The sequence below is a fragment of the Diabrotica virgifera genome, chromosome 3 (genome assembly GCF_917563875.1).
Source record: "Diabrotica virgifera virgifera chromosome 3, PGI_DIABVI_V3a".
Taxonomy (NCBI): domain Eukaryota; kingdom Metazoa; phylum Arthropoda; class Insecta; order Coleoptera; family Chrysomelidae; genus Diabrotica; species Diabrotica virgifera.
Window position 1 is genome coordinate 220442576 of NC_065445.1, and position 25324 is coordinate 220467899.

Genomic DNA, 25324 nt, shown 5'->3' on the forward strand with positions numbered 1-25324 from the left:
AGGTATGTACTAAATATTTGACGCATAAATACTTACTGCGACAATTTGCATTAACTAAATAACTGCTTTTGAGATTTTTTAACTAATAGTTGAAATTTTAAACTTTTACTAAAATAAAAGAAATACATTTTATTTTATGGAAATTGTAAATCTTTTCAAACACTTTTATTTCAAAAGTCCAAGTTAACAAGTTTATGTGAATTACTATAAAGTCACACTTTCCAGATATAATATTTTTCATAACATAAAAATAATACACTGGGGTGCAAAATTGACCGGACTAGTGATGAGCGAGACTGGTCTTGGTCTTGCAGCAAGACCAAGACCAAGACTGCCTTTTGGTTGCAAGACCAAGACCAAGCTTGCAAGACCAAGACCGAACCTTGCAAGACCACGCAAGACCAAGACCAACCTGCAAGACTCTTGCATTTTTTGAGAAAAATTGGTTTTTATTATTTAACTTTATTTTTTAGTTCAATAATATATACTGACATTTTAAGAAACCTTAAACAATATCGAATTTTTAAAATACATAATATTTTGGTTATATTTTTAAGTCGTTTTGATTAAGTCAAACGGTTTGCATTTTCTCAACCTTCAAAGTGTCCAGAAGGCAAGTTTTCAAACGGCGACAGTTCAAGGACAATTGAAATTACTTGTAAGACAAAAAAAATGTAATTATAGATAGGGTAATCCATTTAAAAAAAATGCAATTAAAAACGGTTTTTATGTACCAGTAGTTTTCGCTTTTTTGTCTAATAAAAATACTAACACTTATTTCAATTCTTTTCGCATAATCGAGGAAAAATGTAGGTCGTTAAATTTAAAATTAATACAAAAAATATCATAATAAATTTTGAAAAGGGATTCACAATGCCGTGAAAGCATTGTGGCCTGAATAAAAAATACGTGGTTGTCGATTGTAATGTGTCAAGCTTGGTATCGCAAAATCCAAAGCTTAGGTTCAGTTTCTGAATATAATGACAAAAATTCCGATATTGGGAAATTTTAAAAATAATTTTTTGGATTTATTTTTTACAATCAACGAAAGTTGGAAGTTGAATTATTTGTGAAAATCCCGGATGACAAACGCGTAAAGAAGTTTACTGATTTCATAGTTCAAAACTATTTGGAAGAATCTAGGTTTTCCCCAGAAAGGGCCAGTACTACAAATAGTATGTGTCGCACTTGAAATGCATGCGCATCATTTCAGTGTGTTTTAAATTCTAGTTTTTACTACCCACATCCGAGTATTTTCAACTTTTTAAATGTCATAATGGGTATTCAATCCAAAAATATGTGAAAATAAAAAGTGCGAATAACTCGTGTTACGAGAGCAATGTAGTTTAAATAAAATTAAAGAACTGCAAGATAACAAATTACAGAATTATATAAGCGTTTATAACTCCCCATTAGGTATAGTTATTATGTTATAGTATTAGGTCTATAAATAGGTATGGTAAATATGAACGTATTTACTAAAAAGTATGTTTTAGTTAGTTTATAAAAAAAGTTAATTATATTAAATAATGATTAAATAGAGTAAAAAATATTTTATTTTTGTGTTCTCTTAAAAAAATTTAATTTATGTTCTTAAATTTGACCCTCGTAGGATAAATACTACAGTGTTCTAGTGAAAGGAGCAGATCATTATCTGTTAACAACTATAAACCGTTTATCCCTTTTCGTAAAATCCGTGAATTGAAGGTCCCCGAAATTTGTGGCACCTTTACGAAGCTCTTTTTCTTTAACATTTTATTAAAATACAGGGGCAATAAACAATAATCCAGACTCAAGACGTGGTCTGAAGGCAGGCGGCAGGTATCGACAGCATGCAAAACACAACGTGACACAACCGAAGTCCAGCAATTGCAACAAGGGTTGTAAATGCAGATTTTTCCTACTGATAAACATTACCATTATAAAAATATACTCTAGTCTCTTTATATAGAGAGAAATAATTAGGTCATTAGGTGAATGTATAATGTTAAAATTGGTATCCGTTTAAAACTACATTCTACATTCTGTTAAAATTTTAAAACAAATAATATAGTTTCATTCTTTACATCTTTATTTATTTCAATGTACATTTTATTTGAAATTGTTTGGTTCAAATTATTACTACCAAAAAAGCAAGACCAGCAAGACTCTTGCAGCAAGACCAAGAACAAGACCGGCTAGTGCAAGACCAAGACCAAGACTGCCTTTTAGCTGCAAGACCAAGACCAAGACCAAGCTTGCAAGAACAAGACCAAGACCAAGACTAGCCTGGTCTTGTTCTTGTTTTGCTCATCAATACCGGACACCTTAAAAATGGGTCATTTTTGATGTCTGGAATTTCCTAAACCTGTTGTCCGATATAAGTGATTTTTTTAATATATTATAGAATTATTCTTTAACAATATCTCTGTAATAGTATTGTTGCTAAACACTTAAATTTTCATTGTATACCGGGTGTACCAATTAAACTGTGTTTTTTCTCAAAGTTCGCATCACCCTGTGGTACATTCTAGCATTTATAGAATACTGAAATTAAATTCCAACTATAGCCTCATGTTTTCTCAACATTTTGTTTTTTGATTCATTCGCTTACATTGGACCATAAAAAAGTTAGGTACATTAACAACTAGCCAAATTTTTCATCAATACAGGGTGTTTTAAATAAGTATGGCCAACTTTAAGGGGACATTCTGCATAAAAAATAATGAGAGTTTACTTTATAAAAGGTATGTCCGCAAATGCTTCGTTTCCGGGAAAGGGGAAGTTGAAATTTTTATTACAAAATGACGATTTATTTATTGCTTTAAAACCGGTTGAGATATTCAAATGAAATTTGGTCGGTTTTAAGACTTAGTTCTTGCACATTTTTTGACGTACAATTAAGCATTTAATATTCACCATTGGCGCGCATACGGGTAATGTAACCGCTCATATTACCCGTATGCGCGCCAATGGTGAATATTAATTTCTTACTTGTATGTCAAAAAATGTACAATAACTACGTCTTAAAACCCACCAAATTTCATTTGCATACCTCTAAGCGGTTTTAAAGCACTAAATAAATCGGCAGTTTGTAAGAAAAAGTTCAACACCCTCTATCTCAGAAACGAAGCATTTGCGGACATCGGTTCATAAAGCAAACTGTCATTATTTTTTTATGTAGAATTACCCCTTGAAGTTTGCCACACTTATTTAAAAACACCCTGTATTCATGAAAAACATAGGTAATTGTTAAAGTACCTAACTTTTTTATGGTCCAACATAAGCGAATGAATAAAAAAACAGAATGTTGAGAAAACATGAATCTATAGTTGGGTTTTAATTTCAGTATTTTATAAATGCTAGAATACTCCACAGGGTGATGCGAAGTTTGAGAAAAAAACACAGTTTCATTGGTACACTCGGTATCCAATGAAAGTTCACCAGTTTAGTAACAATATTATTACAGCAATATTGTTAACGAATAAGGCTATACCACATTAAAAAATCACTTAAAGGTTTAGCAAATTCGAGACATCAAAAATGACCCACTTTAAGGTGTCCGGTTAATTTTGCACCCCAGTGTATTATTGATTTGTAAACAAATAATACTTTGACTTTTGGTAAAAATCAGACTTAGAAGAGATGGAAAGACTGCGAAAACTGTAATAGGTGTAAAAAATAATGATTTTGATTTAAGAAATGAATTAAGAAATTACAGAAAATGTACAATGTATGTATAAAATGTTGAAATAAATGTAAAAAATGTGTCTATCATGTACATCCTTTTTTTAAACATGACGATATATTTAAATGTTTTACAAATACAATAAAATAGTAATAATAATACAATAATACAATAAAATAAAATATAAATATCACAACCTTATATTAGAGTTACATATCACAATAATAACTATGTATTCCACAACAACTCTAATAAACATACGCCTGAGACTGGAAATGAATTCAGCTTTCGGGGCAAAAAATCTAGATCTGGGTGAATATTTGCCCATCTTAGTGTTCGAGATAAAAAACTATGGTATAACTTATCCAAATGGTCCTATGGACCAATTACCAAACCTTTAAGTGACCATTCCTACCCAGAAATTAGAAATACATTAAACCTTCCTAAGCTATCTTCTAGACGAATTTATGCCGATGTTTTGTTTCTACATAAACTATTGATTTCTAAAATAAATTGCAATAATCTATTGTCTCTAATTGATTTTAATGTTCCCTCTAGAGTCACTAGCACTAGATCATTTCAAAATTTTGCAATTAAATTTCATCGCTGCAACTTTGGTAGGCATTCTCCACTGAGTAGATCATTCTAAATGGAAATAGAATATACTTCGATTTGTTGCTGTGCGCTTCCGAAAACATTTGTAGACAGTGTATAAAAAAATGTTTGTAATTTAGGTGATTTATATTTATTGTTATGTGCTTTATCTTATTTTAATATTTGTTTTTTCTATATAGCTGCATCGCCAATTTCTGTCATATTCACTATATTTATGTTTAAATCACTAGATAATTATTATTGTAATATTTTGTGTATATATTTAATTGGGTGGTATCCCGTCAATAAATAAATAAATAAATAAATAAATAAATAAATAAAAAAAGGGCTGTTTAGTCCTTTGGTTGGGGAAGTAATCATCATCATCATCAGTGACCGCTGACAGCCCATGGAGGGCCATGGTCGCCCGTTGGGGTTTCTAGGCTCTAAAGTTTTACATTAGTATAGTATAGTTGATCCAAAAGATGGCATAACCCAGACATCCAAAATGAAAGTTATCCTTCAACACCAAATTGTTCTATATGGTCCACACAATGTCCAGAAAAAAGTCACACCATTTTGAGCGTCGGGTTTGGGGGAGAGAGGGGGGAGTAATCGGTAAATTTGTAGTTTTTTACGTTTTTCGTCAATATTTCTAAAACTATACGGTTTAGCATGAACAACCTTCTATACAAAATTGTTCTACATTAAATTTGATATAAAAAAGGCCCCATGCATAATCTTTCTAAAATGCATGGTTCCAAAGTTACGGAGGTCGTATAGTATAACTGGTTCAAAAAAAGGCCTAACCCAAACATCCAAAGTAAAAGTTTTCCTCCAACACCAAATTGTTCTGTATGGTCCACATATTATTCAGTAAAAAGTTACACCATTTTAAGCGTCCGGTTTGGGGGCAGATGGGGGAGAAGTCGGTAAATTAGTAGTTTTTTAAAGTTTTTCGTCAATATTTCTAAAACTATGCTTTAGCGTAAACAATGTTATATACAAAAATGTTCTACATGAAATTTAAAACAAAAAATCTTGTATACATAATTGTTATAACATCATCGGTTCCAGAGTTACGGAGGGTGAAAAGTCGAGGTTTTCGATACTTTTTATATTTTTTGGGCAATGTATGGTATAACTATACCAAAAACCCAGACACTTAAAGTGAAAGTTATCCTCCAACACCAAATTGTTCTATATGGTCCACATAATGTTCAGAAAAAAGTCGCACCATTTTGAGCGTCGGGTTTGGGGGGGGGGGGGGGGAGAGGGGGAGAAATCGGTAAATATAAAAAGTATCGAAAACCTCCACTTTTCACCCTCCGTAACTCTGGAACCGTTGATTTTATAACAATTATGTATAGAACCTTTTTTGTTTTGAATTTTATGTAGAACATTTTTCTACAGAACATTCTTTACGCTAAAGCATAGTTTTAGAAATATGGACGAAAAACTTAAAAAAAATTACTAATTTACCGACTTCTCCCCCATCTCCCCCCCAAACCGGATGCTCAAAATGGTGTAACTTTTTACTAAACAATATGTGGACCATATAGAACAATTTGGTGTTGAAGGAAAACTTTTATTTTGGATGTCTGTGTTAGGCCTTTTTTTGGACCAATTATACTACACTACCTCCGTAACTTTGGAACCGCTCATTTAAGAGGGTTATGCATAGGGCCTTTTTTATTTCAAATTTAATGTAGAACAATTTTTATAGAGGGTTGTTCATGCTAAACCGCATAGTTTTAGAAATATTGACAAAAAACGTAAAAAACTACGAATTTACAGATTTCTCCCCCCTCACCCCCCCAAACCCGACGCTCAAAATGGTGTGACTTTTTTCTGAACATTATATGGACCATATAGAACAATTTGGTGTTGGAGGATAACTTTCACTTTGGATGTCTGGGTTTGGGTCTAACTATACCATACTACATGGTGTGGAGGCCAGCGCCTGGCCAGCCACACGCATAACTCCTCAAAAGTTCTAAACGATATTTATCTAAAATATTACTTTCTTGGTTCTTTTTTTGAGGAGATCTTTTCGGCGTTATGTGTGTTTTGCTTGTTTGACTATAGCTGCCCATGTTTTTCTTTCCTTTGCTTGTTTTTCCCATTCTCGTATTCCTAGGTCTTTCAAATCCTGATTAATACCATCAATCCATCTCTTTCTAGGCCTACCTCTCGGTCTCTTTCCATTTAATTCTTTTCTAAGTACTTTTTTTGTATTTCTCTTATCATCCATCCTTTCTACGTGTCCTAACCAACTCAGTCGTTTACTTCGTATTTCTTTTATGATAATCGGTCTGTTAAATATTCTATTTATTTCGTGGTTCATTCTTATACGCCATTCTCCTGTATAGGTCCATATTATATTTTCCTTAAGATTTTTCTTTCCCATCTAAGAAATTGTTCCTCTTGTTCACTAGTCAAGGTCCATGTTTCTGATGCATACATTACTGCAGGTCTCATTACTGTTGTGTATATTTTTAATTTTGAATTAATAGATACTGATTTTGACTTTATGATATTTTGTAGGCTGTAGAAGCATTGGTTCCCAAGTGAAATTCTTGGTGAAACAGTGACCACGTCACTGTTTTTATTTCCTTCTGTTATTGTTGCTCCTAAATATTTGAAACGGTCTACTCTTTCAAATATTTGCCCGCTCAGAGATATGTTGCCTTTCGTTTGTACTCTTTCCCGAGTTGTTATCATGTACTTTGTCTTTGAGACATTAACTTCTAGACCAATAGTCTGTGCCGCGGGGAAGTAATCAGGTTTGATATTTATAATAATAATATGTTTATTAGTTTTCATGTACATGTATCTGTATAAGAATTTTACAATAATTATAGTCTGGGCTGATTATCGGAGAATAGGCCATTTTTGGGAAAAGTTATTTACCAGCAATTTTATTGCTGGAATCGAATTATAAGATCCTACATATTAATAACATAGGTATGCAAAGTCCTCAGATAGTGTGCTACTTTTTTTATAAACAAAATGGCGCTCGAAAATCGTGTTTTTTTCAATTATTACTCTAGAACTCCGACGATTTTAACTTTACAACAAAAACACTCAAATAAAAATTCACCGTGATTAAATTCTGCATAGAGACGTGGTTTTCCCGATCTGCTCCGACGAAAATTTTCCTCGGAAAATTTTCCCAACAAAATCATTAATTTTCAAATAAAGTTTTAGATATGTAATTATTTACCAATAATTAAATAATTTGGTGACTTAAAAGCCTTCTTGGTTTAGATTATAGTTCCAGAAGCTGGTGAATATTAAACGAATATTTTAGCAACAATTCAATTGTTAATTAATAATTTACGGTCGCAATAATAACCAAAATAATTATTATACACTGATCAAACTTTGAAATCTTATAGAGATGAGATGCCTATTTAACACTTTGTCGACAAAATATAAATTTTTTATTTTTTTGCATAATCTTTAAATGTTTAAAAAAATAGTTATAAACAAATTAACGTTTCTCAGAAAGTGTTTATTATATTATAATTTTAAAAAATAGCTAAAATGCGCATTTCAAATATCTTGAAAATGAATGCTTTAAAACTTTTTTGCAACCATTTGCAAAAAAGTTATGAAACAGCAAAATAAACATACGATTACTACGGTGTTAATGATTTTTTTTAATTCTTTCAGAGCGTAGAAGTGAGTTTAAAGTACAAGCTAATTATTTATAAAACAATATCGATTATCAGCTTAATGTTTATAATTTAATTAAAGATTATAAATATATTTTTTTGTAATTTACACGCGCGAAAGTAGAATAATACAGTACCGTAGCTACCCGCCCACATACACAACTCGCGCGAGTTTAAGCGTGTCAGTCGCTTCGAGTGAACATTTTATCTCCGGCTCTGTATCAAGCCTACTTTCGCGCTAAAAATTACAAAAAAAGTATTTTTAATCTTTGATTAAAATATAACCATTGCACTAATTTTTGACATTCTTTGTGAGTAATTAGATTGTACCATAGACTCACTTTTAAGCTTTGAAACAATTAAAACAAATTATAAACAATGGAGATATCGTATATTTATTTTGCTGTTTCCTAACTTTTTTGCAAATGGTTGGAAATTTTTTTTAAAGCATTCATTTTCAAGACCTATGAAGTACGCATTTTAAGTATTTTTTAAAATTAGAATATAATAAACAATTTCTAAGAAATGTTAATTTGTTTATAACAATTTTTTTAAACATTTAAAGATTATGCAAAAAAATGAAAAATTATATTTTGTCGACAAAATATTAAATAGGCATCACACCTTTATAATCTTTCTAAGTTTGATCAATGTCTCATGATTATTTTGGTTGTTATTGCGACTGTAAATTGTTAATTAACAATTGAATTGTTGCTAAAATATTCGTTTCATTTTAACCGGCTTCTGAATTTATAATCTATACCAAGAAAGCTTTTATTTCACCAAGCTATATAATTATTGATAAATAATTACTGGCCCAAAAAATTTATTTGAAAATTCGAGATTTTGTTGGGAAAACCCACATATTCCGAGGAAAATTTTCGTCGGAGCAAATCGAGAAAAACATGCCTCTATGTAGAATTAAATTGGAGTGAATTTTTATCTGAGTATTTTTGGTGTAAAGTTAAAATCTTTGGAGTTATAGAGCAATAATTGAAAAAAATACGATTTGTCGGCGCCATTTTGTTTATAAAAAAAGTAGCACACTATCTGTGGACTTTGCATACCTATATTAATAATATATAGGATCTTATAATTCGATTAAAGCAATAAAATTGCTGGTAAATAACCTTTTTTGTACTTTACTAATTAGATCAACGTATTATAACTATTTTTTTTTCAAAATTTAAAGATTATGCAAAAAAAAAGAAAAATTTATATTTTGTCAATAAAATATTAAACAAGCATCTCATCTTTATAATCTTTATAAGTTTGATCAATGTATGATGATTATTTTGGTTATTATTGCGATCGTATATTGTTAATTAACAATTGAATTGTTGCTAAAATATTCGTTTAGTTTTCACCGGCTTCTGGAATTACAATCTATACCAAGAAATCTTTGATGTCACCAAGATATTTAATTATTGATTATTAATTACTTATCTAAAACTTTATTTGAAAATTATAGTTTTTGTTAGGAAAACCCGCATTTTTCGAGGAAAATTTTCGTCGGAGCAAATCGTGAAAAACATATCTCTATGCAGAATTTAATTGCGGTGAATTTTTATTTGGGTGTTTTTGTTGTAAAGTTAAAATCTTCGGAGTTATAGAGCAATAATTGAAAAAAATACGATTTGTCGGCGCCATTTTGTTTATAAAAAAAGTAGCACACTATCTGCGGACTTTGCATACCTATATTATTAATATATAGGATCTTATATTTCGATTCCAGCAACAAATTGCTGGTAAATAACTTTTCCATGAATTTTACTAATTAGCCCAGAGTATTATGTTATTTACACATAAAACCATCAACATCTGGCACTATCCGTTAAAACCAAAAATGGTCGAGCACGGGAATAGTGTGTATATCGTGTAATACATTAAAAATATAGTTGAGTACTGTTACATAAAATATAAATAATTAATAAATTTTAATTACATCTACATTAAAATTATACTTCAATTTGTACAACGTATTTATATTATTATTTTTTTATTTATTTATTCTTTTATTCTGATCATGAAAACTATACCTACCTCAATGTTATGACACTGTAAATAATATTCATTAAACCATACAAAATGATAATAGTTGTTTAATCCATTAAATTTTGCACATAGCCGCGATCTAAATTAAGAATATATTTTTTAAATATTGATTTAACCATCACTGGTGAGTTGAGAGTAGTTATATATATTTTATACATCTCAGGTAAGGAATTAAATATTTTTGGAGCTTGATAAAGGATGTATCTTTGTCTTAATTTTTTTTGCTACTTTCAGTTTTAACATTTTTATTTGTTTTATTACGGGTTTCATAGGGGTGGCATAGTTTATGAAGTATATGTTTTTTTGTTATAGATATACAGGGTGTCCCGAAAATATTGGTCATAAATTATACCACAGATTCTGGGGTCAAAAATAGGTTGATTGAACCTGACTTACCTATATACAATAGTGCACACAAAAAAAGTTACAGCCCTTTGAAGTTACAAAATGAAAATCGATTTTTTTTCATATATCGAAAACTCTCATAGATTTTTTATTGAAAATTGACATATGGCATTTTTACGACAGCAATATCTTAAAAAAAATTAAGTAAAATTTGTGCACCCCATACAAATTTTATGGGGGTTTTGTTCCCTTAAAACCCCCCAAACTTTTGTGTACGTTCCAATTAAATTATTATTGTGGCACTATTAGTTAAACACATTATTTTTAAAACTTTTTTGCCTCTTAGTACTTTTTCGATAAGCCAGTGTTTATCGAGATATTTTGAATATTTGTCGAATCCACCACATATTTGTATATGGTTAAGTACTATATTATAGAGACCTGTTAATAATCTGAAAATTTATTTATTATTTACATTTTTTAGGTATATTTTGAAAAAGAGGCTACATCTCGATAAAAGGTGACTTATGAACAAAAGACTAAGAGACAAAAGTTTTAAAAACACTGTGTTTAACTAATGGTACCACAATAATAGTTTAATTGGAACGTACACAAACATTAGGGGGGTTTAAAGGAACAAAAACCCCATAAAATTTTTACGTAAATATATTGAAAAAGAAGCCGCATCTCAATAAAAACTGGCTTATCGAAAAAATACTAAGAGGCAAAAAAGTTTTAAAAACGTTGTGTTTAACTAATGGTACCACAATAATGAATTAATTGGAACGTACACAAAAGTTTGGGGGGGTTTAAGGGAACAAAATCCCAATAAATTTTTTATGGGGTGGACAAATTTCACTATAATTTTGTTTTAAGATGTTCCTGACATAAGAATTATACATGTCCATTTTCAATAAAAAATCTCTAATAGTTTTCGATATATTGAAAAAAATCGATTTTCATTTTGTAACTTCAAAGGGATGTAACTTTTTTTGTGAGCACATTTGTACTAAGGTAAGTTAGGTTCAATCGAACTATTTTTGACCCCAGAATGTGTGGTATAATTTATGACCATTCTTTTCGGGACACCCTGTATAGTAATATTGAATACATATATAGTTTTCTTGTATCCATTACTTTTGCTTCAACAAATAGAAGATGACTTGAGTCAATCTATAAATAAATATAATGGGTTATTTTAACCCGGGATCAGTCGCTCTGTTACAAAAAAATCTAACATTTATCTTTTTCCGTGATAACTTTATGAAAAATTTTTCAACATAACTTTCCATTCGTAAGTGCCTCGAGGAAGATTGTAGTAATGTATAGGTATTTTTGATAATGCATAGGTATTTTTTTAATTTTTTTATTATTTTTTTTTTTGGAATTTATGGCTTTGGTGAGAATCAATTAGCTTTAAAATTGTTAGAAATATATATTTTTAACATAACAAGTAAATAAAAATATTGCAAAATAGAAATTTGTTTTAAATTCTTATGAGCGACTGCTTACATGGCAGAAGAGAGCACAACTGCTCCCGGGAAAAGATTTTTGAAAACTATTTGAAATCTATTCCTAAGATACTTATTATAACACAATACGGTTATATTTGATTAAAGCTCATTTAGGGGACAAATAGGCACCCCTACAACATTTTAAATTTTGTGAGACATATAGGTCCCCAGAGTATGGAAAGGGTTAAGGAAATGTTGAAAATGGAAAAACACTGTAACTGTAAATGAATTGCTTATTTCAGAAACCACCTAAGTGCGCTTTTTTCAACTTTCGAAAAACTGTTTTGCAGCTAAGTATAGGTCTAGTCTGGACCTAGTTCTGGACATCGAAGTAAAAAGCGAAACTAAACAAAAATTTCGGAGAGGACCACAAAAAATCAAGTGGTGGATGCTAAAAGATGAGAAAGAAGGTCTATTCAGGGAAATAATAGTAGAAGAAATATGCTGGAACATGAAAGGAAGCCCTAACACAATTTGGAGAAAAATGGCCAACATTATTAGAGAGACTGCTATTGAAATACTTGGGAAAACGTCAGGAAAAAAGTTTGAGGATAAAGGGACTTGGTGGTGGTCAAACGAAGTACAAGGAAAAATAAAAGAGAAGCGAACATTATATAAAAAGTGGCAAGAAACCAGATCCAACACAGATCTTCAAAACTATATGGTGGCGAAAAAGGCAGCGAAAGTAGCAGTAGCAAAAGCCAAAGCAGAAGCGTATTCAAGCCTATACGATCAACTTGATACCAGGGAAGGCGAAACGAAGATATATAAAATAGCCAAACAGAGAGCAAAGAAAGCAAAAGATTTTAATCAGATTAGATGTATCCGAGATGAAAATAATAAAATACTAGTTCACGAAAAGGATGTCAAAAAGAGATGGAGAAAAAACTTTGACAGCTTATTAAATGAAGAATTTGACAGACAGCCTGTAGAGTCAACGGAGACAGTAGCAGCAATGGTCACCGAAATAATGAGGAAGTGGCTCAAGCGCTTCAAAAAATAAATAAAAGGAAAAGCGGTAGGACCAGATGATATTCCTGGGGAAGTATGGAGAGCATTGGGAGAGACAGGAACAAGGTGGCTAGCAGGTTTATTTAATAGGATTATGGAAGTTGGACAAATGCCAGACGAATGGAGAAGCAGTATACTAGTACCTGTCAACAAAAACAAGGGAGATATACAACAATGTACAAACTACAGGGCTATAAAACTGCTTAGCCACACCATGAAAATATGGGAAAGAGTAATTGATAGACGGATACGTGAAGAGACCGAAATATCCGAGAATCAGTTTGGCTTTATGCAGGGCAGATCAACAACAGATGCAATTTTCGTTATAAGGCAGTTGATGGAAAAATACAGGAGTAAAGAAACAAACGCTCATATGGTATTCATTGATCTTGAGAAAGCATATGATAGAGTTCCTCGAGAGATTCTGTGGTGGGCACTCGATAAGAAAGGAGTCCCTGGTGAATATGTAAAGATTGTGAGGGATATGTATGAGGGAGTAACGACTAGTGTTAGGACAAGTGTGGGAGAGACTGATAAATTTCATGTGAAAGTAGGATTGCACCAGGGCTCGGTGCTTAGTCCGTATTTATTCTCATTAATTTTGGACCAGATAACAGCGAAACTGCAGAGTAACATTCCATGGTGCTTAATGTATGCTGATGATGTCGTGTTAGTAGGAAATAGTGAAAGAGACTTAGAACAAAAACTGGAACAGTGGAGACAAGCTCTGGAGGAAAAAGGTTTAAAACTTAGTAGGACAAAGACAGAGTATTTGCAATGTTCATTTAAAGATGGAGTTACTACAAATAACAAGGTATCTTTGCATGGTGAACTGATTGTAAAAAGCAATAGTTTTAAGTACCTGGGATTGGTATTACAGAGTAGTGGAGAAATAGATGGAGATGCATACAGTAGAATTAGGGCTGGATGGATGAAGTGGAAGGAAGCGAGTGGTGTGCTGTGTGACAGGAAAATTCCAATGAAGATGAAGGGAAAATTCTATAAAACAGCCATAAGACCAGCTATGATGTACGGAACTGAATGCTGGGCAGTGAAATAGAAAGAGGAACAATGAATGCATGTGGCAGAAATGAGAATGCTTAGATGGATGAGTGGAGTGACAAAAAAGGATAAAATTAAAAATGGGTATATTAGGGGAAGTCTAGGTGTGGCACCAATTGATGCCAAAATGAGAGAGCATAGGTTAAGATGGTTTGGTCATGTTCAACGTCGAGATGCTAATCACCCAATACGAAGAATTGCTGAAGTGCAGATTCCTGGAAGGAGTAGGAGAGGAAGACCAAAGAAGACGTGGGAGGAGACGATTAGGCAGGACATGTTGGTAAAGGGGATTAATATTGATATGACTCAAGATAGAATTGTATGGAGAAATGCAATTAGGCAAGCCGACCTCGCATAGGGATTAAGGCAAAAAGAATGATGATGATGATATAGGTCTAGTCTTCTTCAAAATTCTTTTTTGCCAAACCAAAAACATGGTATTGGGATGATCTATTTTTTTAACACCTTCATGGCGATTACGAAAAATTAAATTATTATGTCGTATGTTTACCAGTTGTAATTGACTGGTACTATAGAATTCTGTATTTAGATACACCATTCGCTGGTAGTTCTAAGAAATGTAAGTGCCATCTATGTGTAAATTTTTAAAGATTTATGTGTAGTAATAGTTGTATTCATACAAGAAATATACAAACTTGTTGGAAACTGTATCAGTACCAGGCGATTCCATCTGGTAAAGCAAAAACTGACATTTTTAAGAAGTGCCAATTTTCAAATAAAATAAATAACCAAAACTTTTTTGAGAACAAAATACATATTTTTCATAAAAATATAAAAGCAACAAATGCTAATATTGTTAGCAAGTATAAGTTTTGGTGCCGATCCAAATTGTAATTGGGGTCTGTCTACACAACTATCACTTGTAGTCACATTTTCCAATGCCAAATTTACTAATTTGACAGTTCTATTACTCATTTTACCTACTCAATTTTGAATTCACCAGATGAATTCATTTGGTGAATCCCACAATGAAAAATAAATAACTTGTATGCATTACCATTCGAATACAACTGGTACTAAATTATCCCTCTATTAGATGTATCTCTTTCAGACAAGAATATAGGTACCTATACAGGGTGATTGATTAGTGGGATAAAGCTCAATAGATCCGCTATAGTAATAGATAGCAATAAAAGTTAATAACAAAAATTTTAGCCACCTTTGAGCTTCACATTACAAAATTAGTAAGAATGTTACAAGGTGTTCGATAACATAGTGGCAGACCAAACTTATGTTTTTTTAAATGGAACACCCTATATTATATTTTAAATTCAAAATCCTATTAACTTCTCCATCACAAAAATATAAAGGTTTGATATGTTATACAGGGTATTTACAAAGTTATAACAAAGTTATAAGTTTGGTCTGCCACTATGTTATCGAACAACCTGTAACATTCTAACTAATTTTGTAATGTGAAGCTCAAAATTGGCTACAAGTTTTGTTATTAACTTTTATTACTAATCACACTAATAAATCACCCTGTATATGTTAGTTTTTACCAACAGGTTTCATTTGTATGTTACTCGCTAGATGGAAATATAATATGTACCTATTTATTTTTAGCCCTAATTTCTGAAAACGTAGTTACCAGTCTTTCCTGACTGCTGGTGCAGGGAAGGTGTTAAATTGTTTTTGACATTCAAATTTTTGAGTTATGAATTTAAAAAAAATTGCACTTAGGTGGTTTCTGCAATAAATGAGTGTAGGAGTGATATTTTTTAAATTACTATTGAGATCAAGTCAAACCATTAATTTTTTGGAGTGTTTTGTATATAGACGAAGGGTAGTTTGATTTCAGTCTTAAAAATTTTAATATAATTTTAAAATTAAAGTCATTTAACTGTCATCACAAAAAATTGAAGCGAACCAATAAACTCAGTTTCTGGTGCTCTTTTCAAATATGTAAACGGATTTTGAAAATTTCAATATACAGGGTGTTGTTTCAAGGTCACAATTACTTTATATTTTTTGTTAATCCTAACCTGGGTTATTCTTGTGATCAGTAAATGTATAGTTTGGGTTTGTAAATGAGAACTATGATTGCCAAATATCAAAAAAATATATACAAGGTGGTTCGAAAGTCATGGACCCTGAAAGAAATGGGCCAAATCGATAAAACACCCTGTAACTCGGTTATAAAAATAAACGGTGGGGTAATAAGTAGTATATCTAGAATCTAGAACCGTCTCAGTGACCTCTATTCACCATTCAAGTACAGTAGAACCCCGATCAACCGAAATCGGGTTAACCGGAACCCGGGTCAACCAGAACGTAAATATTTAAAAGTGGTAAATACATAGTGAAGCCTACTATGTATTTACCAATCCATTATTCATTATTGTATTTTAAATATTTTGTATAGCTGTAATAAAATACTGTATTACTGTACTGTACATACTACAGTATATATAGACATTGTTTGTAAATTCATTTTCCCTATACGCCGTGTTATTAGGCTATTTTTAGCATATGACGGCTAAACCGAAAAATTGGTTATCCGAAAAGGCTCTCCCCCCTTTATTTCAGTTAACCGGGGTTCTACTGTATACCCATTTCCCAGTGAAAGTGAAACACCCTGTACAATGTAACAATAAACAACAAAATACCATCTTATTTAGTGAAGGCTGCACCAACTGTCACATTTGAAATTTACCATAGAAAGAACCTAAGTCTAAGTGATGGCACTTGGTTTCTGTCTGATATAAACAGTTTATTTTTAAGGCTGCCAAATTGCATGGCTGATATGAAACATAGGTTATTTTTGCACTAAAAGATGTATTTACCTTTAAATTGTATCACCAAAAACAAATTTTTTGATATTTTGTCCCTTAAGGCGCATTTTCACGGTTCGATTTTAGTTGATCAACTTTAGTGGATCAACTAAAATCGGTCAAGTTTTTGTTCACACATTTCAAACAAAATTGAAGCAATTAGTTTTAATAAAATGGCGCCAAGTGTAGTTATACGTAAAAGTATATATATCGCACCTTGGGAAGAGTATTCCAATTCAAAATTAAAATTTTACAGGAAAAATCCAAAATGTAAAATCCAATAGCAGAGTAAAGATATTTGTTTTAACTGATATAAATAGAAAACAACATCCTAAATGAAAGTAAGTTAGTCAACTGCAGTAACTAATAAGTTAGAAAACTATTGGTTAGTCATCTTAACTCAAAATTTCCATTTTTTGACTTGGCACACTCTTCTTCTCAAGGTGCGATATTATTCCTAATTCAGCAACACTCGAAAATTATGTTAAGACGGAATAAAGAACATAAAAGACGTCGTTTCTGGATACGAAATTGGAGTAAAAGAAGAAATGAATGCGTGTTTCAGAAACTCTACTAAAAGAACTTGCTTTGGAAGATAGAGAAGGATATAAAAATCTGAACATAACACTCTCTGACCACTTTAAAATCATTTTGTTGATTTGAAAGATAACTTTTTACACAGACTGACGAGATAATAGTGATTCAAGTCGACCAACAAATGTTCATACACTTCAAACGTGATTCAACTTGTCTGAAAAATGTCAAGTTTAATGATATACCTAGTTTGACTCGATCAATCTTTTGTTGAATCGACAAAAGTTGGCCGATTAAAATTGAAACATATGTTCTCACAGCTATTACCATTTGATTTTAGTTGATTCACTCAAGTTGATCAATTATAATCGAACGGTGAGAATGCTCCTTTAAGTGATTTCTGAAATAAATGATTCAAATTAAGTTGCCTACATTTTGTGGTGCTTTATCCAGTGGTTCATATTTATTTTTTTAACAAAATATCATTTAACTAAGTACTTAATTTGTAATTGTCCCTTATATTGAAAGTCCCTTATATAGAAGAAATTTTTGAGGTCTTTATATCTGAGGAAATTTGGGATTTATCCTTTTAAGGTTTCCTATAACTTGCAGATAATGCTTTTTGACACTGTGTTATTGAGCGAAAGACGTAGAAATGCCCAAATCATTTTCATATTTAATATAGTTTATCAAATCATAGATTCTCCTACGATTCTTTCTTTTATAACTTTTAATGTACCAGACCAAAGACTTAGATGTAGACACACTTTATTTAAAACAACTCCAGAATATGCAAACTCCCCCATGGCAAACTGCTTAATAGCAATGAACGATTTTATCCTGAGTGAAGACCTTGACCTATATAATATGAAAAAGAGTACTATGCTACATAAACTGTGATACCCTTATTTATTGTTTTAAAGTGTATTTGTTTTATTGTATTGTATAAATTATTGTATGTTCTTATTGCCTTGTATTGACCAACTGTGCATTTATAATTGGCATCATTGCTGTAAATGTGCAGTATAAATAAATAAATATTAAATGCCCTAAAATTTAATTCAGAATGAAAATTATACTAGCTAGTAAATACCGTTATACGTTATAAATACCGTCTTTATACTACTTCTAAATATGAGAGGAGTTAAATATTTTGTTACTAACCTTTTTCAGTGTTTTCGCTTTCTTCAAATTGGTTAAGGATATTTCCATGTTGTTCTATTTCAGTCTTTATGGGAAATTTCTTTAAGTCTAACGAACCATGTGTGTCATGAGTACCTTCCCTATGGGATTCCTCCTGAATTTCACATTTAATGCCATCCACCAAAAGAGCATCATCCAAGTGATTATAGTCTATTTCTATTTTATAGGTTTCCTCACTAATTTCTTGTTTTACTTCCATTTAATTACGCTTAATTCTATGTATTACAAATTCCAATAACAATTTAACAACCCCAAACTGGCCCAAACGCAAAACCCAAGCGCCCCAGCCCAAGGAAGAATAAAATCAAATCAATAAAAATAAAATAACATGAGATGAGAATTCAGAATATCAGAATATCAAAAAACAAAACAAGCACAAGTGACAACTGACAAGTGGCACAAGATGACAATGGCAATTGACTGAATATGGTTAAGGACCTTACCCACTACTGTGAGCAGTGTACCGTGTAATTTGGGTTGCCTATGAACTTAACTTGGTATCAGAGCTGAAGGGCAGTATTTCAAAGTTTAAGTACTTTTTTGTTTTTAAATACTTTAGACTTTAGAGTATTTGAATACTTGGTGTTTAAATACTTTTCAAAATTGACGTTTTGTTATAATTTAAGTTAGGTGAACTGACCATTAACAATTATAATTTATTCATTCTTAATTACAGCACAATACAAGATTTTACTTGAAGTTGACTGACATTGCTTCAGAAACATACATATTATAAAACATTCTTCAGTATCTTTCCATAGACCATTCCAACATTCTGTCAAGATTATTTCAATATGGCGGCTGGGATGAACATAAATGTTATTTTATCAGTTCTTATAGGCCATTTCAAGACTTTGACGTTTATGACACTAATTGAAAGCTGGAAGGCAAACATTGAAATTATTTATATTTGTACCGCATTGAGTTTCTTAAGTTTTTTACGTTTAATAGTTTTTTTATAAAATAGTTATTGTTGTTATAAAATAGTGGTCTATATAATTGTTTTTATATAATAGTTTAATCGTTGTATAATAGTTTTTTATAGTTGTATTTTCCGAACATTTTGCTGTTGACTTCTGTAGCTTCCAGCTGTAGAAGTACTTTAACGACTGTATTTAGTTGTAAGCAGTGAATAAATAAACATAAGTAAATATTTTCAAAAGCTTTTGGTATATAGATCCATTTTCCCTCAAGGGGTATGAGTTAACCTACAGTAGAAAAAGTTTTTCAAGGGTGACAACATGGACAAATATAGTTACTTACATGGACATAGTTTTTTTTGTATTTGGAGCTTAGTAATAGTTTTTACACAGGTCAACAAATGAAGGCATTCAAGAGTTTAAATTCTTACAAATATTTTGAGGTAGGATTTGTATATAATTGTGGAGCTATAAAAATAAATAATTTCATCATAGTGGTTCACCCCAGATATCTTAAAAATTGACCTTTTAAAGAATTTGTACAGTCGGAAAAATGAAAGAATACCCATGAACGGTCACGTCAAACAGGTACAATCACATATTTTGTATTTGCTGTTCTTTTTCTATAAATAACAAACGATAGAGATTATGTTAATAATATGTGATCGTTCATGGGTACTCTTTCATTTCTCCGACTGTACCTGCAGTGAAAAAATTTCAAGAGAAGAAACTGAGAATCTGCCGGAAGAGGTGAAATGTTTTTTGATTTTAGACAACGCTCCTGCTCATCCAAGTAATTGTATGATGAAGATAACACAGAAGATACAAGAGGGCAGCATACTTTGCAAAACTTAACTGTTACAATTTGAAATCAACAATTTGTTAAGTTTGCTACAGCATGGAAAGGCAGTTATTAAGGGGTTACATAGGTCTTGCGGGTAAAAAAGTGACTTTTTAAAAAAATTATATCTTGGAAACTAAAAATTATTTTTATTTATAATTGGAACATGTAAAAGTATAGTACACTCAAAAAAATTTCAGCCAAATATATTCATTTTTGTAGAGTTGACTGCAATTTTTCGACAACAGCCCTTTTTTGCGGTGAGCAGCATAACAAGTCCAGTCTCATCTGAAATTTCTTGTAGTTTATACCTCTGGTTAGTGAATGAACAAAGATTTTTTTATTAGATGAGGTCATTTTTGTTTTATCAAAAAAAACTACTTTAAAAATGAGAAAAATTGGGGTCAAAAATGTGTTTAAACTTATGTAAAATCTTCAAATTTCATTTTTTTAAATTCCTTCGTTCATTTACTAGCCAGAATTATAAACTACAAGAAACTTTTTGATTTCAAATGAGACTGGACTTAGTTATGCTGCCCACCGCAAAAAACTTAAACTCTACAAAAATGAATATTTTTGGCTGAAACTTTTTTTGAGACTACCTTAAGTACTATACTTTTACATGTTCCAATTATAAATAAAAATAAATTTTAGTTTTCGAGATATAATTTTTTTAAAAAGTCACTTTTTTACCCATAAGACCTATGTAACCCCTTAAAAAAATGTTTGATGGCCAAGATGCATACATATATTTAGAAGGAAAGTTCCTAATTTCTGTAGCATAATACATAATACCGAAGAGGAAGTAGCTCTAAGAGCCGGACTCGACTTGCGATTTGTAGTCGTGAAGATTGAACACATTCTTTCAAATAGAAGTCAATCCATGATTATTTAGTTACAAATGGATTGACTTGTATTTGAACAATGTGTTCAATCTTCCTGATTACAAATCGCAAGTGGAGTGTGGTGCTAATAACACCAAAATATTCCATATATGTCCATAGAAGGTACACAGACATTGAAAAATTCCTGGAATATCCCCGAAAACACATTCCCTGAACATCCCAGGAAAATCCTGTTTCAGCATTTTAAAAATTACCTGAATGTCTTATTGGAACATTCCATGAATGTCCACGAATGTTCTTTGGACATTCAAAATATATTTTGTAGACATTCCCTGGATATACCAGAAATACAGTGATGAGCGCTCTAATAACCTGCAAAATAGCACAAAAGATGGAAAACGTATTAAGTAGTGAGATAAAAAGAAATGAAACTAGTCGAGCTGGGAAATTTAGCGATATTAACTTATACATTTAGATTGTATTGATTGTGTACCACCTTCAGACGTATCAGACGAGTTTGGAAACTACCACTGTCACAGTGACAGTTTTAGTTGATATACTCCTCTGATATGTGTAAAGGTGGGAAACAATCAATATAAAATAAAATTTAAAGGTTAATTTCGCTAAATTTCCCAGCTCGACTAGTTTCATTTCTTTTTATCTCACAACTAAATATGTTGCCTGTCTTTTGTGCTATTTTGCCGGTTATTAGGGCACTCATCACTGTACATCCTTGCTGATGTGACAATACCTCCTATCTGTTTTTTCATGAGTTTTGTAGGAGAGATGGAAAAACATGTTTTAAGGTCACCTCCTGTGTTCATATGTAAGTTTTGACTTGTTTTGTAGTTCATAGATAGTTTAATTTACTACAAAACAAGTCAAAAAATATCATATGAAAACAGGAGGTGACCCTAAGACAAGTTTTTAGTCTCACGAAACTCATGAGAAAACAGATAGGATGTATTATTACATCACTGACGATATGTGGCCATACCAATTAATACATCCTTGATAAATATAAACATTTTTATTGAACAAAATCTTTTCATACATTTTTTTAACGCAATTTACTGATATTCCTAAATATTTCAAAAAAATGTGTCACATTTGCTTTGTAAACCTTTCTTTTGCCTTTCGTAGCCACATATTCCGTTTCCTTCCTGGGTTTTTGTAGACCACTTCTCTCAGCTGATTCTAAAAAAATAAAATAAATGGTAATTTTTCTATCCTTTACAATTAACAATCAGAAGAAATATTTACAGGTAATAATATGCATAAATAATAATATTTTGTATTTTGACAATGACGTCTGATTTGGAAGTCGAAAGATTAATAAAATTATTTTTTAAGTTAAATTGTGGCTTATTTCCCAATTAGAATAGTTAATTACAAAAATGCCTCAAATAACTAGCTTCAGAACAATAAATAATTCGTTTCATACCAACATTCGTCCAAAGTCAATTATACCTGTAGTATTTCCATGAAAAGATTCTTTAAGTGAATTTTGCATAGTTTTCTTTAAAATATCTCTATCAGGCCAGAACACAAATTTTTTTTAACCTAAGACACATTATATACAAAGTATTTTTGAAATAAGTTGATACCGGGTAGGGTGAAATACTAAACCTATATCCCAAATCTTTATAATCTAAGTTTAAGCTTAGTTTAGCTAAAGTAAGCAATACTTGATCACTTGGTGACAAAACAGTATTTTGATGGTATTTGATAAATGGTGTAATATACTTTAAAGCTATTTTAAAAACATTGTAATTTGCTAAACCAGTATAATTTTTAGTTTTGGCATCATCATTTTCTATACTTTCACAAGATAAAGCTAATTTATTAAGCTGATATTTAAAATCCTGTGTTAATGTTAATGACATAAAATGTATTTGTTAATTTTTCCATTGTAATATATGTTTGACTATTTGGCAAAATCTTGTCTTCTACTAAACTAGCTTTTATACCAAATAACTGCTATCTACCACTAAATCCACTGTTTCTAAATCTACTAAAGTAACAGTAATGTATCATTAATGAAAAATGTGTAAAATCATAGACCTACCTAGTATTTGTAGAATATAAGACAGTCCAGTGTCTTATAAATCATTTCAAGAGGAATAAAAAAGCAATTTTTTCTTGTAGGTACCATTTTCTTTTAATTCTCCTTTGGTACCTTAATTCCCATTTTAGATTTTGGGGAACTCATTTCACTGTGTTTATATACCCCATATTTATTGAAGGAACCCAATCTGGATTGTTATTATCAGTTAAGTCGGCTGGTTTTCCTACAAGATTAGACTGTTAACATCTTCAAAAATCGTTAATGTTCAAATGTTGTAACTTACCAGATATAAGATGATTACAGGGGAATTTCCATTTTGCTAGTAAAATCTTTATATTTTATTGCATTTTACCATTGTTGTTGTCTCTCAGATGATAACTATAACTTATTTAGTTAAATTGGTTCAGTTTTGTGCTTAGAATGTAGCACTGATGGTAAGTGGTAAAAGCTAACTTTATCACGATTACTTTGCATTTCACACTTCAAAACACAACACCAATGAGGCATATTATCTTTCTAAATTAATACTTCCAGAGAAAATGTTAAATTAATCTTTGTACAACAACTAAAATGATCTAAAACCATAAGAACCTGATAGAATAATATTCAATGTTTGCCTTCCAGTAGCCATATTGTTTTAATTTTGACAGCATCTTGGAACGGCCTATGTGTTTTAGACAGTGGCGGCGCCTGGTTTAAAGTATTGGGGGTGCACACATAATATTAAGATATAAAAGCCCTTGAGGCCCTATTTCCCTAGGTAAAATTTTTTGAGTGTCGTCAAATTGTGAAAATCAAAGGACCTTTTTAAAAAATTACAATAAATAATGTATTTTATTGACTTAAAATTATAATTTAGTGTTTAAATGTTACAAGCAAGTTTTGTAACGAAAGTCAAGTCGTCTGTTATTTTTTAGATAAATTGTTCAATGACCAATTCAGTTAAATTTGAAATTTCTTGAATAATTTTTTTATTGAAAACATTGCGAGTGCTATTGGTCGATCCTAGCTCATAGCCATTCTAAGAAAAGTTTTGGTTTTGATACGTTTCAATGCAGAGAAACTTCGTTCTGTTTCTGCAGTTGTCACTGGCATCGTAACAAGTAATTGAAGAATTCAAATTATATTTCACAAAAATCATCTTGTAAATTATTTTCAGTCGAAAATTTATTACTTAAGTGGACTGCCCCGGGTAGTTAAACTCGGATCTTCTCTTTTGTTCTTTATTATTCCTGTTCTCTAAATATGTAGGAAACACCGAAAGCGGTAAAACGTATTGATAGTAGCACCTACACAATCAGTAAGTTTTTTACAAATCTCCATGTTAAATGATCATTTATAACCCCGTTCTTTGCATTTTGGTACATTCGTAATTTACAAATTTGGTTTAGATATTTTTAACTTTTCTTCTAAATATAATGAAGAAAATTTAATTGATGTTAAATGTTGTTCCGAAATTCGAACTTCACAAAAGCAAAATTTAAATGTACCTGTGCGCCGTGCACGTTAAAAACACCATAAGATCACAGTCAACTTGTGCACTTGTGGCCATCTAAACTTGTGGGCTATAGCGGGAAGCGGGATGTGTGGTGAGTTGTATTTTGCCCTATCATAAGTCATTGGAATAGGAGCCACCGTAGGCATCTAAACATTCCGTATATGTATTTGGAACCTAGAAGTTTTCTATTGGTTCGTTGCAGCACGCGGTCATATTTTAACCAATAGACGGCGAGGTTCCAAACGCATATACGGAATGTTATTCGGTGCCAAATTCATATACAGAATGTTAAATATTCGTACACCGAAAAAGATAAGTTTTTATTAGAGTCTCGTTAACCTTCGGATGACCAAGCGGGGGAAATTGTGACCCCAGCGTATGTTTTTCTTTAATAAATTCAAAAGTATTTTCAATTTTTAACTCATTATTTTTTTATTTGACTTTAATATCAATCTAGATATCCTCATATTTTGAAAAAAAAAATTCCCTATATTTTACGAATAAAAAATATATTCTGAAGTTGATGTTTAGTAAAATAGCGTCTATTATGTGTAATAACAAGTAGTTTTACGCTAATGACGTCGACTTTGCAAAGTAACAAGACACTTACTCAACATACACACTACACAATATGCTATACTCATGTTGTGACTGGCTGAATGACATAAAGTCCATGCCAAAAAAAACAAAAA

The 25324-nt window shown here is 31.3% G+C and overlaps 1 protein-coding gene across 2 annotated transcripts in view; it reads right to left on the minus strand.

The window, feature by feature from the left end:
• Positions 1-18815, minus strand: part of LOC114325936 (zinc finger protein 420-like) — a 41325-nt gene extending 22510 nt beyond the window's left edge. For both annotated transcript variants that reach the window (XM_050647279.1, XM_050647280.1), the window contains exon 1: positions 18422-18815. In XM_050647279.1, coding sequence (XP_050503236.1) covers positions 18422-18659 — 238 coding nt within the window. In that variant the 5' untranslated portion in view covers positions 18660-18815. The remainder of the gene's footprint in view (positions 1-18421) is intronic.
• Positions 18816-25324: the final 6509 nt, after the last annotated feature.